This window comes from Chelmon rostratus, chromosome 8, assembly GCF_017976325.1.
Source record: "Chelmon rostratus isolate fCheRos1 chromosome 8, fCheRos1.pri, whole genome shotgun sequence".
NCBI classification, from domain to species: Eukaryota; Metazoa; Chordata; class Actinopteri; order Chaetodontiformes; family Chaetodontidae; genus Chelmon; species Chelmon rostratus.
The window spans coordinates 28188794-28208242 of record NC_055665.1 but is presented as its reverse complement, the minus strand read 5'-3'; the positions used below and the strand labels follow the sequence as shown (position 1 = coordinate 28208242).

Sequence of the window (19449 nt, the reverse complement as noted above, 5' to 3'; positions counted from 1 at the left end):
TATCACGTTTATTTCTTTTGTACTTACGCTTGTGTACTTGTGCCAAGTGTGTCTCATACAGAAGCTACAGTGTCTGTATGAGGCTGTGAGGGGTGTGACAAAGCGATGGTATTTGATGCTCTGGGAATGAGACCAGGTTTGCAGATCAAAAATAAGGGGAATTTTGCCTCAGTGTTGATGACTAGTGTCATTAATTCAGTAAAATTTAACAATTTTATTTATCTAGGGCCAAGTGTTGTACTATGTACATATATTGTCTTTTACTAATATGTACATACATCACACTCACAAATGTATCATATATGTACATACTATGCTATATATACTACATATAGCTAAAAGTCTATTATTACAGCTGTCGCTGTTACTATGATTGCATCTCTGTCCACCTCCTGACCTCTCTCTCTCTCTCTCTCTCTCTCTCTCTCTCTCTCTCTCTCTCTCTCTTTCACCCAACCAGTTGAAGCAGATGGCCACCCACCCAGGCCCTGGCTCTGCTTGAGTTCTGTTTGCTAAAAGTTCTTCCTCCTCACTGTAGCCTAGTGCTTGCTTATGAGGGAATTGTTGGGTCTCTGTAGATAAAGAATTTGGTCTGTACCTGCTCTATATGGAAAGTGTCCTAAGACAACTTCCATTGTGATTTGGCGCTTTATAATTAAAACTGAATTTTTGATTTGAATTTACTTTTGATTTAATTAGTTTATGTGGAGTTGGTACTATGGAGTTTTGGTTTGGTAACTGCTCTAATGGAAGCGCAGAGAAATGTGTAGCTCTGCCTCCTGGACTTAACTCTGTGTTGTGTTTGGTGCACTAATAAATTTGGTCATATTTCTAGAGATGAGAACGTTCAAAGTGGGATGGATGCTGTCTCTCTTAATCGGACCAGGACTTTGCCAGAAAGTTTGCCAATTATCTATGAAACCCACATCGTTTGCCAGACACCACCTCAACAACCAGTGATTGAATGATGACATGCAACTAAATATGTCATCACTGGTCACATTTGACAGGGGGAGAGTGAAAACTACATCTGAAATTATTGAGCTGCAGAGCAACAGCCTACTACTATGAGAAATTATTTTCAAAACTGACTCTTGTAAAGACAGGGTTTTGCTCAAGACTGACTGACCTAAAGCTGGAAAACCAGCTGTGAGTATCCATCCATATATCCATCCATTTTCTTCCGCTTATCCGTGGGGGCCGGGTCGCAGGGGAAGCAGTCTAAGCAGGGATGCCCAGACTTCCCTCTCCCCAGACATTTCCTCCAGCTCTTCCGGGGGGACCCCGAGGCGTTCCCAGGCCAGCCGAGGGACATAGTCCCTCCAGCTGCAAGTAGCATCATCATTATCACTACCATCTGACATCAGATGCCTCACCAGAGAGAGCAGTTCCAGTAAATAATAATAAGGGGGGACCAAGTCCACCCTGTCCACCCCTCCCCCCTCTGAGCACTGAATAATAAGCTTCTCAGGTGCTTCCCAATTACCAGGAACACCCACCCCTATGACTGATCAGTTGACTGATGTAATGATAAATTAAATAGTCCTTCATTGGAAAAAGTTTCCCGTCCCCTGCTTTATGATTATCTCCACGCCTGTAGAAATTTGTCTTAATCAGATTAAGGCTTTGATGGATATCTTGGTCTTAGGTTACTGCGGCATTACTGAGGGAGCAGTTGAAAGTCCAGCTACCTACTCTGCTTATTAACATGAAGGCAAGGTTGGCCTGATTTTTTTAAATTCCCCTTTAATCACAGATCAAATAATTCGCAGCATTCTTCTGAGTATTTAGCATTACAAGGACTCAGCACTCTTACTTGGTCTTATTTATGCCTCAGATCTACTCTGCTAAAATGCTTTAACACTTATATATGACATTAATTCCCAATCTATAGTGAAAGTGCTACCTCAGAAGTGGCAAAGCATTCCCAAGTTGTCTTTATGGCTCCTGACTCAGGAGTTCATGTTACAGGACTCTCACATGTTTTCCAGTCAGCTGTCCTTCAGCAGCAGGAACAAAGTTCACAAGCTCTTAGACCGTAAGCCAGTACCAGAGTGTACCTGTCATAACTTCAGTAAATGAAGCAAGAAAAACCGTCACACAAATTGAGTTGCATGGAGCATATTTTGTCCATTTATTGTACATAAAAGAGAACACAAAATAAAAAACGATAAAGAGTGTGAAGATTTCCGGAACACAAAAGTTAAGAACTTGTTGAGTCACATTCTAGCATGAACCACATTAAAACATGGAAACACGAAGTAGGAATCAAAACTAACATGTCTCTGGCTGAACAGACCAGGAAAGACAGTTGCTTTGTCTGATTACTGACACAGTTGGTTGCACATTTAATTAGGATTGAGTACATTAGAAGTGACACCATGATTATAATCTTCTACTTACCTTGAAATTTCAAGTCTATATCCGTTTCCCAGATCACAATAACAGCTGTGGTATGCATTCTAAGTAACACCAGGGAAACTTCCCTTACTCATTCATTTGATCCATTTCATACACTATAAAGTGAGTCACCACAAACAAATGTCACTTATCTGGCTTTGAATGGAGAGTTTAATAATCCGTGATTGGGTGTATGAGTGTCAGCCAAAACCAAAAAGTCCACCCAACCAAGACAAAATAAGTTGTTAATTAGTGTACTTCATAATAAAAGTCGTCCCCTATTCAGGAGGATGAAGAGAGACCAGCAGTGGCATGGCTGTGTGGGTGGCAATGCTGTACAGATTGAACAGATGATCATAATCAGAGGGTGAAGCCTACAGACTTTGGTGACAGTCATGCTCCCCTCAAGATGAACTGCAGTAAATTTGGTCATTGCCTTGTGTTTCTTCTGGCACCATCATCGGGTCAAACTTTTCAGTTTGTTTTATGACCAAATAAATACAATACTAATCACATTTCCCTTGACTTTGTGTTTAATATTAATAAAAAAAATCTTAGTTGCAGTTCTACTGATGTTCACATTTAACAGCATCACAAAGCTGCTGGCACTGCTTAACACTACAGAAGAAATTGTGGCCATGGCTGAGATAATGAAGATTATCCTGACTCTACAGCAAACACCATGGCAGACTGTGATAGGCTGAGACACCTGTCAGGACTTAAAGATGATAGGTGGTATGATTAGTGCACTAAAATAATCTTAATGGACCAGTGGTTTACAAAAAATGATCAAATATGATAAAATTAACTCCTGAAAAGTTGCTGCATTTTCAAGTAGATTTTAAAGCAACTAGTGGTACAAATGACTCTGACATTTCCCTGAGTTATCATCCATGCTGGTGGCCACTTTCAGGAAACCCACAGGGTAGGTCTAAATGAGAGGTCCATACATCATTATGTAGGTTACAATAGACATATCAATAAATAAATCTTATAGTAAATATTCCACCACCCTTACTGCAAATTGCGTTCATTGAGTTCTAACTTAGATCACAAAAACTGTGTTGGTCTACTTGGAGACCACATCACATCTGTTAATGATCTACCAGGGTTAGAAACGTGATATTTATTTCCCCACAGAAAACATATGCTTTCAAACTTGTTGACATTTAATAAGAAAAAGCAATGTATTTTTAAAATAAATATGTTTAATAGTTTAATACACTAAAAACAACAAAAAGAGTATTAATATTGTAAAACATTTTTACAGCGCCAATAAATATATTAATGTGAAAATATACTAAAATGTGTGGCTGTACAAACTCAAGAAAAAGTCTGTCATTTAAATACAAATAGAATGTTGTCATCATCGGGGGACTGGGGAGGCGTGGGTACTGAGCCAGCAGTCGGTCTTAATGAACACACTCTCAGGCCTCTATTTTGAGGGTGGCAGCACAGAAGGTCAGTTCACATGAACAGCAGTGGGACAGTTAGTGCTAAGAGGAACACAGGTAGCATTCATGGGAAGAAATGTGTCACCATTTGGAAAAAAGGACTCAAATCTACTCTAAAGTCAGAATAACTGATCAGTATTAATGACCATGTACAGAACCCTGAAGGTAGTACAGTTAGTAATTCACACCTATGACTATTAAACATAGTCATTCATTCCTTCAAGGGTTCAGTTATTGTTGCAGTCAGAAGTGAAGTTATAGGTTGTTGAGGCTGGTCCTGTCAGGTAGGGAGGCATGGTTTGGTGTAGTTGTGCCCATATTTTCCTGATGTTGCTGAATTTAAATTCCATCAAATTACAATGAAATCCTTCTTTTAACTTGTCCTTGTTCAGTTCACATCGGGTGTTTTTTCAACACGCCTTGTTTACTCTGTGTTGGCCAGCTTTGGCCATGGCACACATGCTGGGTATTTTAGCTGTTAATATATTGATACTATTGACATGCCTTTATGTTCTGTTTCAGTGTTCTTATGAAATTTAAAGGTGAAACTTACACATTTTAACATGAGTTAGTAATTCCAGAGCACAAATCACTAATTCCTGGCAATGAGTTATTATCTAAACGGCATGGTAGACAACAGTGAGTGAGGATGTTATGCTAGCGCCTGTGTTAAAGTCAGAGAAAACACTGTGCCAGTTTATCACCCCCAGACTAGAGGCCTCAGGCTGATTGGAAAGTCTTCACTAGGTCCGAGCTGAGCAGCAGGAACGAGACTCCTTCAGTCCTCCATATGACGTGTCTTCAGGCCCACAAGTGCAAAACCACATGTCCATCACCCCAGTCCAAAATGAAAAACACCTGTGTTGGCGCATCATGCACGCACATGTTGGTGGCTGGGGTTTCTATCGGTCAACAGGCCCACCATGATCCCCCTCCGGCTGGTGAGAAACACAGCTTTAGTTTAAATCTGGAATGTCAAAGCTTTGTCTTTCAGTTCTTTTTCCCACAGAAAAAGGAGTCTACAGTCATACGTGTTCTCAAACAAAAAGTACAAACAAAAATAATCATAACACTGCATATAAATATGAGAATACAGAATACTGAACATATTCTATAAATTAGGTGTAGTGTACAAGACAAAGGGATATCTAGTAAGTATATACAGATCGTTTATGACAAACTGCTCAGTTGTGGATACCTGACTATTTCTTTGGAACACACACAAAGCCATTTTAAATAAGGAAGGTTGTGAATTTCTACAGTGAGGTGCTGATCTGATCTGTGATCAGCTTGTTTAGTTACTTCTTGTCTCCATATATACCTACAGTAATATCCCTTTAGACAGCCTGGTCTCAAGACATTTGTGAAAGGAACACAAAACCTCAAAATTTAAATAATAAACTCTGTGCACAAAAAGAAAGACAAATCTGTTTCCCCATACCATAGAAGGGCTACAAGAAGGATTCAGGACTAGAAACAGGTAGTGGTTTGTTACCTTTAACCCTGATGGAAACTTCCATTTCCTAACTCCAACAGTAAAAGTTGGTTATTTGCCAACATGTAGGGATAGGCTTAACCTGAACCAAATTCTAACATCTTTTTACTTTTTTACCATTAGCTAACCTTTAGTCCAGTTCTTGCCATCATCATGTAACCCTTCCACGAAGAAGAAGGTCATCTTCACATTATCCGATGCCACAGTACATAACCTGCATCCATAGTCCCTTCAGGAAACTCTGAGAGACGTTTTAGGTGTATAACACCAGCTGGAGTCAGTCCATACAGTGGAGACAAAACTTCACATCATGTCACAGAGGGAAACAGTTCTTGAACCTGCCATTCACTTCAAGTACAACAGGTGTTCTTCCACCTCCTCATCCTCACTCTCTCTCTTCTCAGACTCTTCTGTCAGAGTCCGGAGGTGAGTTCAGCTTCTGCTGTACTGCTCGATGAAGTTGTGGTCACCAGTTTTTCTTTCTAAGAAAAATTTAACATATTCATATCCACAGCAGACCAGCATCCAGTGAAGTGTTACATAAAATAAAAGATTTCTTCTAACCAGTTCTACCCATATGCAGAACACCACTGAAACATTTCCCATTCACACGCCAGCGGCGCATTCGTTTAGCTTTAAATAGTGTCTTTTTATGTAGCAGCAATACACATTGTCGATGTACTTATAGTATATGTACATGTATATTAATATCTTTAGGCGGAAAACAGACAGTGGCAAGATCTGCGTCAAGAAAGTCCCGTCTTGCGTTGTCATTTCATGTCCTGACAGGGAATGCATCCTCAGGTTTCAAAGTGCTGTGCCAAGAAAAGAATTCCTTCATAACAGTGTTGCTGGTCTCATCTCCTCGGTTTGTCACATCTGTGGAGGACAAGATGAAAATTTGGTTGAGTGATAAGCAACAAATTGGTTTTTAACTGCTCCATGCAAAAAAAAAAGATCGTGTAGAGAAGGGGCAGAACAGGACGCAGAAGTGGATGGTGAGGGAGTGAGGATTTTCTGCTGTGTATGAAAGCTAAAGATTTGATTTACTCTTCACGTTACTACAACTGTGGTAGCTCAGGGTTCAGGGGGAAGTGTTAAAGCTGGAACTGGTGGGTGGGGTGGAGTGGAGTAGTGTGGGTGAACATGCACTTAACCCCAGTTCCTGAGACCCCCCACCCTTCGGCCCCTTCCACTCTCTCTTGTGAACACTGAGCAGCCAATTGGAATCATGCCAGTGGTCACTCCACCCAGAAGTGCGTGGCTCTCTAAATCCATAGCAGTGTGGAGGGGTCCCTCTGGGGTCAGGGGTCATGGCAGTGGCTGGGTTAGGAGAGGTCATGAAACACAGCCTTGTTAACTAGAGGCAGCAGCCCTCTAGTTGGCCACATGTTACACACAGTCAGGGTAATGATTTTAACTCCACTCATTAGTATTTGAGTATTTTTCACTCATAAAAACAACACAAGTAAGAGCCAGTAAATGTGACATCATGTGATTCACCTCACTGGTAGATAAATATGTAATAAGTGTCATGTGAATCTTGTAACTTCAAACTGGTGGTTTTCATTCTTTCAAAAACCTTATGAAAAAAGTATTTTTTAGTCCCTTCTAGTGGTATCTGGCCATGCAAAAAGTTTTGTAAAAACGTTCTTAACTCAAAGCCTAATTTTCACAGTCAGGTTTTGGTTGTATTTATCCAGATACCTGTCTCTGTCGTTTTCAGTGGCATGACAGTGAACAAGTGGAGAGAGATGGAGGTGTGATATACGCTACAACTTAACCATTCGACACCTTGAAAAATGATATTCAGCTTTCATAGTAACTACTTTCTACTGAAAGAATAGTCTCAACGAAAACTGCTCACAGTGAGGTCCATGGATTGTTCAGAGTAATGCAAAAAAAAAAATGCACAAAGATGTTACTGTTGAATTTTTAGGTGGCAGTTTTCAATGTTTTGAGCACCACAAAAGAGATGGCGGTTATCTCAATTGTATTAGGGTAGCAGTAAGTTGATATCTTAAGACCTGGACAAATCAAATCAAATCAAATCAAACCTGTGTGCAAAGACAGATACCGCCAGAGGTACGTGGGAAAATACGGGTGAGGCAACCCTTTAAATGTTAACATGCATGGGCTAGGGCAGTTTTAAATCCTCTTATCAGATCATGAAACCCTTTCCAAAGGGTTTACATAATGCCTTTAGATGTTCAGCTAACACAAGAGCACTTGTTACTAACGAAGAAAAATCATGCATATTTCACCAAAAACATTTCAGAGATGATATATTGTCACACAACAGCTTGTGATGATAGAAAATATGAACACATGGCAAAACCACAGTGGAGATTACACTTCTGTGTATGAGCAGGAAATAATGGCTGCTGGTTGCGTTATCCAGACTGATCAAATATGGTATGTGGAGTGCAAGTAGTTATGTGTAACATCTTAAGACTTAAAACAACATTTCAGTGATAATCTGAAGACACAATCAACACTTAAATCTGATGAGACTGTTGCATCTGACGAGACACACTGCAAGCACAGAGAAGCACAGAGCTGCCACATTCCTATGTACAAATACCAGCACAACATCAAAAGACAGAGAGAAGCATGCACTTCTCAGCAGGAAATCCATTTGCACAGAGATGGGTGAAGAGATGGGTATATGGTGGGAAAAAAAAGAGGATTCAAGGCGTGCTGTTTATTGTGTATGCATGGTAAACAAACCTGCAAGTTCTTTCGTTTAACTCAAGTTGTCTGGACTTGCAGTCTAATTGTTTGAATTTGCAGGAACATTTACAGGTGAGAGGGTCCTGCACAAACAAGCGCTTTCTTCTCTCTGAGCAAGGTGCACAGTGGCTGCAAGGGAAGCAAAAAGGGAGAGACAGACAGACAGACAGACAGACAGACAGATAGAGAGAGAGAGATCTAAGCTACAGAGCAGATTCTGCAGAAAGAGCACACACAGACACTCATGCAACACCCCTCCCAACCCAAGATTTTGGTTTGTAAGGACAATATGTGCATTTGGTTAAACACAAGACAGGATTTGTCTCTCAGATTTGATGTTTCAGCTATTAGACTAATCCACCAACACTGACATCCTCGTGCCCTTTGGCCCCTGTTTAATTGAGACTTAGTATGCTCCAGGAGTGACACAGGGCAACATACTTATCATATGTTTGATGTTGCATTTGTGTAAACAAGGAGAGTCTAACCAGTAAGAGAAGCTTTCTTATGCCACCGTGCTGATCGCTTCATACTTAAGGAACAAGGACAAAGAACAGAAGTCGGAATCCATTAAACTTCATGGTGACATCATCCTGCACTTGTAGGTGTCAACATTTTTAACCGATCCTACCCTTCTACCACTAATATCAACTGTCCAAAGGCATGAAAGGGCACTGAATTCGGTCCAATTTCAGTTTACAAGTGGCATGTCATGCTTGCAAACCAATGCTATGTACAAAATGTCGAAGTTTACATGACAGTTTTTTGTTTGGTAGGAACAAAGGAAATTCTTGACATCAGAGAAGGATTTGTCAAATACCCATCATTACTGCAGAAGCTTAAGTCAAGCAGCTGGAGCCAAAGCCAACTAAGCCAACTCCTTCCAACACTTCATATTAACCCCTTTATTGCAGGTGTTGTGATGTGATTGAGGCAGCACAGTCACCCAGGAGCTACACAAAGATAAAAAATGAACATCTAATATTTTGAAGTTGAGGTAGACATTATAGTTGTTGCCGTATCTGTTACAGTGCTCAGTTTATGAAATGGAAGGTCACACCAGAGACACAACAGAACAGAATTACAGTACAAGGGTTGTACCTATGGGGCTACAAGGAACTATGGCTTTGGCTCATTCAACTGATTTTTCCTGCACAGCACACATTCAAGCAGCAGGATCAACTCTGTATCACCTTTTAGAACTGCATGAAAATAAGAGCAAACCTCTCGAGGTCCCAATGATCTTAAACTAAACAAACCATGTCAGTACTTCTGTGCATTAATTCTGGACTGTAGCTGTTGTCGTTATCTATCAACAAAAGGAAACATGAAAATGGATAAAAAGCAACAGACAGACAACAGTAGAAAGTAGAAGCAGTAAGCACTTATTAGTACAGCGCACTACATACCAGCAGACAGTCTTAATGATAAACATCCCTCATAGAGATAACATAACAAATGTCACAGCAGCTTCGTATCAGATATAGAAAAGGACACAGGAGATGAGCAGTGGAGAAGGCAGGAAAAAAAGGAGATACAGCCGAGCAGATGCAGTTACAGTGATGCAGGGTTCAATGAATAGTTGATAAACCCAAACAGGAGGTAATCAACCAACACGATATCTAATCTAGTCTCGTCATCAGCAGGGGTGGATATTGATTCTAAGCTAGGTGCATTAGGATATATGCTGCTGCAACCTACTGCATGAATGAGCACATCCTCTTTATAGAACCTCCACTCCACCCTGCCGCAGGGTGAACTAGCTGCCTACGTGCACAGTGACAGGCAGACATTCAGCAAGGGTGGACAAAGCTCAGCTCAGCTCAGCTTCATGACAAACGACTTTGACTTAACTAATATGATCCCATCTCTCCTCCACCAATCCATCAGGTTTTAATCCGCCAAAGCACAGTTCGGCACATAAGCACTCCTCTTATCCAATTAAACAGCTTGACCTATCGCTGAGAAGCCTCAAGACACACACAGACCACATGCGTGCATACGTCAAGCGCACACACCGCCCTATGGGACAGTGAGTGAGTTCTCTCAACCAACGATGACACCTCAGCTCGTCTCCGAGCTCATCCTCTATTTACACCACTAAAAATAAAAATAGGTTAGCTGCATGACACCTTCTGCCATGATTAGACTGGGGAAGTAGCCCAGGGCAAGGGTCAGGTTTGTGCAACTGGAGTCAGAGTGCAGACAGCAGCGGGTGGTCTGAAACCAGCCGGCTACGCCTCAATCACTCACCCTGTTATAGCTACACCATAAAGCACTAAACCTGTGGCCATAAAAAGAGCATGCTCAGAGTTTGAGAGCCCTGTAAAGATAGGTGGAAGATCTGGAGGCCCTACTCTGTACCTCCAATATCTACAGGAAATATGATGATACAAATGTCAAATTCCTAGTCTTGTTTTCTTATTCTTTGATCAAATAGTTCCCATTTAAATCTCATTGTTGCCACTATAGACAACTTCGGCAAAATGTTTGTAAAATTCACATGTGCACCCCACGTTGACACAGTAACGCCCCCACTCCCAATCATTTGGAACAGATGACAAAACAGGAAAGAACATGGAACACGTACTTACTATTCTTTCTTTACTTGAACATCTGGCTTTAGTCTGAAATTTAAAAAAAAGAGTAAGATGATTTACATTTTTGCTTTTATGGCATCATCACTGTCACTGTGTGTTAAAGAACGTCAGGTTTACAGTCTCTTACCTGCAATCACACTTTTGATGCTCTGCAAAACTTAGGAGAATAGTATGCTGCGTTACCATTGGTCTAAATCGCATTACCTTGAAGATAAACAGAGGACATAACAAGGCAAGGTTTAAATTAAAACAACATCTACATGCAAGTAACGTGCAGTCTAAACACCACAGCCCTGACTGCTCTGTAACAGAACGACTGGAAGACGTGAACTGTCTGGGTTACTGTATGTCTCTATACTTCTGAACTTCCAAACAGCAGGCCTCGCCAGCGGCCAGGAGGGGCTTTGACCACACAGACATGGCTGTAAACACAGTGTGCCGGGGTAAACAACATAACTGAGATGCCATGCCTCGCCACTTTACTTTCTGTGCACTGGAAAATCTGGGTGTCTCTCAGACAATCCAGACATGCAGAAAACAAAGCCGTGGCCTGACAGCCCCTTTTTATAATGCATGAGTCAAGAATTACAGAGAGCATCTGACCATAATACAACCTGTTTGTAAGCAGCAAGTTACTGATTTGCACTCTTACTAGCTTTTTCTGGAACTCTCAACCGCATTTCATTGTCTTCAGTGGCAGGTGGTTACTCAGTTTTCATAGTCACAATGTGGCCTAGGTATGGAAGTTATCAGTTATCAGTCACATGATAACATACAACTTCACCACATCATTACAAATGAGCCATCTCCACAGCAACTCAAAATTTACCCACTGATGAGGCCCATGAGATGTGGTTGAAAGTGACAGACAAAAGCTAGGAAGTGGACCTTGTGTTAAAATTATTTTGTTAAGCTACAACTTCCATTGTCAAGAATGAATTTTTATGCATAAATCAAACAAAAGTCAGGTCATTCTCTTGAATTTGTACATTGTTTGCACAAATTACAATTAAAAAGTCAGAAAGTCAAAGGATGATTTCATGTCTATTTTTTCAACCAGGGAACCTGGTTCTGTTGTGCTGCGGGCTCACCTCCAACGTGATGTTGTTGGTTTCCGTGGGTACACACTCCATTGCTTCGTCATTGCAGCAGCCTCCACAGCGTTTGAGGACCACGCAGGAAGGGGCATAGGTGTGTTCTGTGTCCTCTGGATACTCCTGAAAGATGTCCACCAGCACTTCCCTGGGCTGACACATACTCTTGGTGATGACTTCTGTGAGGCGGATGACTAAAAAAAAGATGAGAGGGTTGATCATGTTTTCATGACTGTTGTCAGCCAGTGATAAAAGTGATTAGAAAAGCTTTTATCTAATAATGGATACTTTTCCAGCCCAACTTTCTGTCTCTCTCAACATTCAGCAACAACAAGACAAGACAAGCTCAGCAAGCAAACAGTGATACAGATCTGTGGCCTGATCAGCAACTATGACATTTCTCTGCCGGTGACAATTTTAACAGATCCTCGAATCAACAAATACGTTGATATCAAACTGGCTAAGTGTCAGGAACAGCTTGCAAACCATTTGGTGGAAATGGACATGAAATCACCAAAAACTACAAGCAGCCACATTCAAGGGTAAGCATCTCAGACATAGAGGGGATTATTCCAGAGCCAACAACTACAGCAAAGCACAGAGAGAGTTGATATCGAGAAGCAACACTTCATCATGTGAATGTGAAACCTTGGAATTCAATTATATCTGTGCAGCCCAGAATAATGCTCCCCACAGTCCATCAGAGTGGGTTCCCAGCGACCCCCAGCTAACTCCTGAGCCCCGGTTCAGCCCTCGGGCACTGTGGTGGCAGGGTTCACCTCTCAGACGTGCAGATAGAGCACTAACACCTGCTCCGGGACAGAGAGCTGCTGGAGCGCCTGGCTGGGTGGATTTGCTTCACACGACTGTCAGCAAACAACGGAATCGTGTCAACACACTCAACTGGTTCTACCTCCTAACCAAGGTTGCCAAGATTTGCTCTGTCTTACATCATCCTTTCATGGAGAAGTCTGATGATACTCAAAATGCAAATGTAATGACAAGACCCAAACCAACAGTGAATGTATCTACTAACAAGTATTATGTGTGTATCAACGACTGATTTATCTTATTTCTCTGCGCCATAATGCTCCATTGCTGTCCATTGTCCAAACACTATTAAAAACACTGTGAGAGAGAAACACAGGCACTTAGTTTTAACTTAAAAGTCTTAACTCAAGGTCCTCTTACTGTTTTTTTTTCCTCAGCTTTCTGACCTGTTGAACTGCATCTCATAGTTTTCATCATTATTACACGGCCAACACTTCGGACTTATCGACAAATGTGGATTAATCTACCACTGAAAATATTCCCCAAAAACCGCACTGTTTCCTCCCGCCTCAATAACATTTGTTGAATACTACACTGGCCAGCTGTTCCAGGAAATTATTATGGCTTAGGTGGACTTCAATCAATAACTTGAGAACTCGCCACCAGGAGTAATCAGGCCACAGTCTTATCTCGGTGTATATGACAGCTTTTGACAGGTGGTATGATCTCTGACAGCTGTCTGTTGGCTGTGTGAAGGTCAGCAGCATGCAGATGGCAGACTTCCTGCTTACTAACAATAACACCAACCACACTATTTGTCCAGTGATGCTGTTTGTAGTGACTAATCTGTATCTCCATCCATCACCAACCGGCAGGTCCAACTTTGACTTCAACAGTGTCACGGTTAAACAAACATGAGTATGGCATTGAACCAAGGCTAACTGTCTGCTCATGTATTGACTGTTCTTCCACAACAGATTGGCGGAAAGCAGAAACACAAGAAATGTGAATTACTGTGGAGGCCTTGATTGATTCCTGCCTTTTCTCTCACATTAACTCATGTTTTGAAATCTGCACCACTTTTATGGTGACTCCAAAGTCCAAATTCAGACCTTTCACCGCTGGGAACTTTGATTTCTGACTGCTCTATGCAGAAAAACAATCCTCAGCTCATACTGAGAAACAAATACCCCGCTGACATATCAAAGCTTCAAATTTTTAAAAGAAACAAAGTAAGTCTGAGGCACAGTAGATACAAATGTTCATCACATGTCCACCATGTGGTCCTACTGTCATTTGAGCCGTACACAGAGGAAAATAAGAAGTCTTAAAAAAACTTCATTAAAGATAGAGAACTTACCCTCATTTTTACTCTTCTCCACTCCTTTGATACTGGCAGTCTGTAAGAGATACAAATTGGACCAGGTCTTAAATATTTCTCATCTGCATGCAACACTGTCTCTAAGAAACTGTCACCACCCACAACACAGATCCAAAATATTTGTCTCATTAACTTTTACTATACACATTAAAGTACATGAAAGTATGTAAAATCTTTTAATTTTCATTTTACTGGAGGCTCATTACAACAAAATATGATCCACAGCGTGACCAAATCACCAGTCTGATGACACTTCTTACCATGACATGAGCTATAATTAATGATCATTAAGAATAAAGGTGTCACAAGAGGTGTCAAATACTAACAACCTGGTTGTTGTAGGCTTTGCTCTTCATTCTATTTCAGTGCAGTCACATGCATCAGCTCTGTCAAGCTGCAAACCGACAGCAGACGAGTAAGGCTGATTTACCTTCAAAATTGAAGCGCTGCAGCCTGCTGCCCAAACAGTTCAATGTGATCTACACTGACTACAAGATGGTGACATAAAATTCAAATGTTGGTTCTATAAATACAACTGAAAATTGACAAGTATGGTCAGTAATCTCATACTTTCATGTTCTTAATCTGAGGGTGAGGGAAAAGAGTCCTTGCAATATTCCCACACCTAAGTGGCCATCACTGTATAGAAGCAGGTGGGTCTGAATATTAATGAATGTACACAGAACAATTCACAAAATTATTCTGTGCTTAATATAAAAATGACCCGCACTAAAAAAAACACAAGTAGCTATTGTTGTATATCAATGTAAAAAAATAAAAAAATAAAGTTCCCAAATACATTTCTGATGCACACTCAAATATTTCTTGTTTTTAAAAATCCACAAATATATGCATTCAATATATTTGCAATATATTTATCTTCATCACAAACATATGTGACTGTTGTTACATTTATATACAGTGTTGAACCTGCATTTACAAACTGCTTGTCATTTGTGAATTTCACTGCATTTGTCAGGATTTTGGAGACTCCTCTGCCATGCCTTGACTTACCTATGCATTTTTTTTTTTGAAGGTTAATTATCTGTAGATAATTCACGTGTCAGATGTCTTCCTCCTTTTCAGCCACATGAGCATCAGTGGCTGAAAAGGAGGAAGACCCATTGGCTTTTATCTGATAATGATTTAGCCTCGAATGAATGGATATCCGGGCCAGGACCTTTGTGTGTCTGTCATTGTTTATAGTCCAACTAGCAACTCAAGATGCAAAGACAACATTCGGCTAATCTCTACGAACAGATATCTGCATATAAATGCAGATTAAGAAAGCTAATAAAGAGCTAAATTGTCAAAACGGCTGATGGGTTCTTGTCATGCATTGTTAGATATGTTTGAGTTGTGCATGCTGGCTAGCTACCTAACTATCCTAGGTTGTCTACTAGCATTTCATAGCTAAGTTGTTAATTAACGCTAGTGATTAACACCACGTCACTAACTAAACAAGCATTCATAACTCAGTTATATTTAATCCTGCATGACTAGAGAGTTATGGTGTGCTTGTGGAGAGCAGCTATCAGATGACGTGTGATTGGTTGAAAAGGAAGGAGACATCTGATGACAGATAATTTCATTTTGAAAAAAAAAGAAAACATTTGTGAATTGAGCATTCAGCCATGGAGTCTGAAAACAGCCTCACACAGATGCTCATAAATGACGAGCTGTTTGTAAATGCAGGTTCAGCAATCCAAATGTCAATCAAATGGAACAACATTCAAATATGTTTTTGATGAATACACATATTTGTGGATTTCTATTACATTTATTTAAACATGAAATATTTGTGTATGGATTCATATGCAGATATATAGCATATTTTTTGTCTGCAATGAAAATATTTCTATCGATTGATTTATCTGTAAATGACCCTATACATTAGTGTATCCTGCTGCGTGCAATCATTAATACTCAGACCCATCTGATTCCATACTTGCAGTGCATGTAAAGCTGGATACATTTACAGTCGTAGGCTAAGTGGAAGTAGTGGTGTGATATTCTTTACATTTCACTTGCAATAAGGACTTTCTTGCGCAAAAAAGAGTAAAGTTTTGCAAAACATGTACTCATTTCACTCTAATTCATCGAATTGCTTCAACGTGGTTTGGTTTTATTTTGAAAGGTTCAACAGGAACCGTCCTTTGTTTTGATCGTAAAAACTTGACGCGACGAACAGGCATCCCGGAGAGATCCCGTTCACCTTATGTGGCTGCTGTAACTGGCGGAGATATTGCGTGAGAAAGCGGGTCGGTCTGCTGGGGGGGGGGGGGGGCAGCGAGGTGGGCGTTCTGCGGGGCGGCCGGACAGGAGAGAGCGGCTTCAGCGCCACACACTCCAGATCCCCGTGAGAATGACACAGAGGGGGTCTAAACCCTGCGGCTGAGACAAGTGACTGCAGACTTCAACCACACTCAGCATTTCGCTTTCATGAAGGCGAGTCAGGCTGAACTCCAATCACAAACCTCGCTGTTTAATCCACACTCAACGACAATATTGATCAGGTATACAGCGTTAATAATGACGAACAAGGTTTTTGAGAATCTTATCAGCTACTATTCAATTCGGCATGAATGTAATCCAACAAGCACCTTTCATTTAATCGAAATCACAACTTGTATGACGTATTCCAACTCACACACGCAGTTTAGTGGGCCGGAGCCTCCGAGGACCAAACATCATTTAAGATGTATTTTTACTCAACTAGGTACTTCGTGGTGAACAAAATCTATAATAATAAAAATAATAATAATAGAATAATTAGTGTGTCTTTAGTGCCTCTTTGCACTTTTAAAGCAATTCTTAAACGAACTGATTTTAAATAGCAACTGGCCTTGTAGAGCAGAGAGGGGCACGTATTAAGGTTTTAACAAAACTGACAAAAGTAAGACGCGGACTTTTAGGTACAAACAGAAAAGAAAATGCTGACAGTTAGCCCCCAAAGTAGGAGGGAGACATATTTGGCCGACAAAAATGTGTTATAATAGTCAGTTATCACATTGGCTAACATTCCCTCCCTGTTGTGAGCACATTGTCTTCTTTCCCCAACACTTTAATAATGAATAGGTCGACAGGTATCACCAAATGTGAAATAAATGAGGACAGAGACAGCCGAGTGGAAGAGAAGTCCCGGTCCGATTATTAACAAAAGCACTAGGCACAGAAAAGTCAAAGACTCACCTTTACAGTGGATAGATGAAGAACCGCTGCCAAAAGGATTTTTACCAAAGTGACAACAAAGTTCATGGTTGTAATTCCTCACGATGAGTCTTGAAATCTCTGTGATTGTCAAAGAGTCCAAAAATCTAATTAAAAAAAAAACAACAACACGCACGGTCAAAAAATGAAAAATGAATATTTTAAAAAACCGCGGCAAATTTTGGCTATAGCAAAAGCAAATCCATATCTTCCACACGCATGTGGCACGTTCACAGGGAGCCCTCCAGCGTCTCCCAGCAGCGCTCCGCTGGAAACCTGACCATCCAACAAGCCCCGCTCATCCACAGACAAAGACACGATGGTGGGAACTAAAATCCACGCTGGAGCCGGGACCTCAGGAACAGCGCAGTCGTCCGATAATGACAGTAATAATGTTCACAGCGGAGGGAAGCGGGAGACGTGCCGATCAGCAGAGCAACTTTACGCATCGGTGTCTCATTGATCCCGCAGCATGACGGTGTGTGTGGAAGGGATACAGCGTGCAGGCACTGTTTGCCGGTATAAAGTGATCCCTTTGCTTTCTTCTGCAATCTCCCTGTCTTGCTTTTCTTATTAGTGTCCGCCCCTGTACTGTGCCTCGGCCTCTCTACTCTCTGTAAAGCTCTTTGGGGAGGACCGGTTCAGCAGCGGTACCAGCCTCTCTCGTTCTGGCTCCTCTTGTCGGCGGCTGCTGTAGTTCATGCGTTATTAAAGGTTGCCGGCCCGCAGAGGCCAGCAGGTTTGTTAGTATTTGAGGCGGGGCAGCTGGGAGGAACAAATGGCTGTGTGTGTGTGCGCGCGTGCGCGCGTGCCTGTGTGGGGGCTGGACCTGCTGTGACACGTTGATGACATAGGCTACTTACTGCGTTATCGTTTAAGGTAGTTTCTCTCAAGTTAGGTTTTGCTCCGTTTCCTTTTAACATCATGCTTATCTGTTGCTTGAGCAAGAACAATGTTAATAATAGCTAATGCTAATAATGATAATAATAATGATAATAATAACAATAATAATAATAAGTTTGAAGCATCAAAGATCATTATTACAAGGCAGTTAAGGAAAAATGAACCTGTTTTTTTTTGCCCACCAGAATAATTTACTGCATTTTTATGAATATTTCAAGAGCAATGGCCGTAGAAGGCCTCAGGTGGTGAGAGTAGAGGACATAACATCATCTCCTCTGGTCCTCAGCACGGGCACGCCACAGGGTTGTGTGCTCAGCCCAGCCCTCTTCACCATGTTTACTCACGACTGTGCTGCCATACACTCCACCAACACAGTCGTGAAGTTTGCGGACGACACTACAGTAGTGGGTCTCACCTCAGATAACAACAAGACCCACTACAGAGAGGAGATACGCCAGCTCACCCAGTGGTGTTCAGCCAACAACCTGGTGCTGAACACAGGGAAGACAAAGGAGGTCATTGTGGATTTCAGGAGGTCCAGGAAGACGGATCACGCCCCCCTCCTCATGGACGGAGAAGTGGTGGAGCGTGTGGACGACATCATGTTCCTGGGCCTCCACATCACATCTGACCTCTCCTGGTCCATGAACACCTCCCGCCTGGTGAAGAAGGCACAACAAAGGCTCTTCTTCCTCAGGAAACTGAAACGGGCTGGACTCTCCTCTCGGTTGCTCGTCAGTTTCTACAGGGCCACAATTGAAAGCATCCTCTGCCTCAGTGTGACAGTGTGGTATGGCAGCTGCACGGCACAGGAGAGGAAACAACTGGTGGTTATAACTGCACAGGGCATCGTGGGCTGCCCCCTTCCTGACCTAGACTCTATATATGAAGGCCGGGTCAGGAAGAGGGCGAGATCCATCGCCACGGACCCCAGCCATCCGGGCCACAGACTGTTTGTACCGCTTCCATCAGGAAAGCGGTACAGGAACATCCACACCACCACTAACAGACAGAGAGACAGCTTCTTCCCCAGAGCTGTTAGAGCTATCACCCCCAGCAGCCCCTCACTGGAGTGAGAGACTGTGAGAACTGTGAACCACTGCACACTGCACTTTACACCTACACCTCCACCTCCACCTCCACCTGCACCTTCTGTGTACTTAACTTTAAGTACACACACATACTTAACCAAATTCTATACATTTTAGTATATTGGCACATTTCATTTCATTGGTATTTCATTTCATTTCATTGGTATATTTTATTGTTTACTGTTTATATACATTTTAGTATATTTCAGCTGCTGTCTGTACATTTCACTGGTATATTTTATTCTGTTGGCACATTTCATTGATGTATTTTATTGTTTATTGTTTAGTGTATTTTTATTGCCTTAGTATATTTTCAT

The 19449-nt window shown here is 41.5% G+C and overlaps 1 protein-coding gene across 2 annotated transcripts; it reads right to left on the bottom strand.

The window, feature by feature from the left end:
• Positions 1–3623: 3623 nt before the first annotated feature.
• Positions 3624–17276, bottom strand: vegfaa (vascular endothelial growth factor Aa). Of its 2 annotated transcripts, XM_041942209.1 has the most exons (7): positions 17121–17276; positions 13908–13947; positions 11774–11970; positions 10810–10886; positions 10677–10709; positions 8080–8211; positions 3624–6228 (listed from the first exon to the last, which is right to left on the bottom strand). In XM_041942209.1, the coding sequence occupies exons 1-7, from the start codon at positions 17184–17186 to the stop codon at positions 6207–6209; spliced, it is 567 nt and encodes a 188-aa protein (XP_041798143.1). In that variant the 5' UTR covers positions 17187–17276; the 3' UTR covers positions 3624–6206. The 2 variants fall into 2 exon arrangements, with proteins under 2 accessions (XP_041798143.1, XP_041798142.1); XM_041942208.1 differs by lacking the exon at positions 8080–8211 and having other exon boundaries at positions 10673–10709.
• Positions 17277–19449: the final 2173 nt, after the last annotated feature.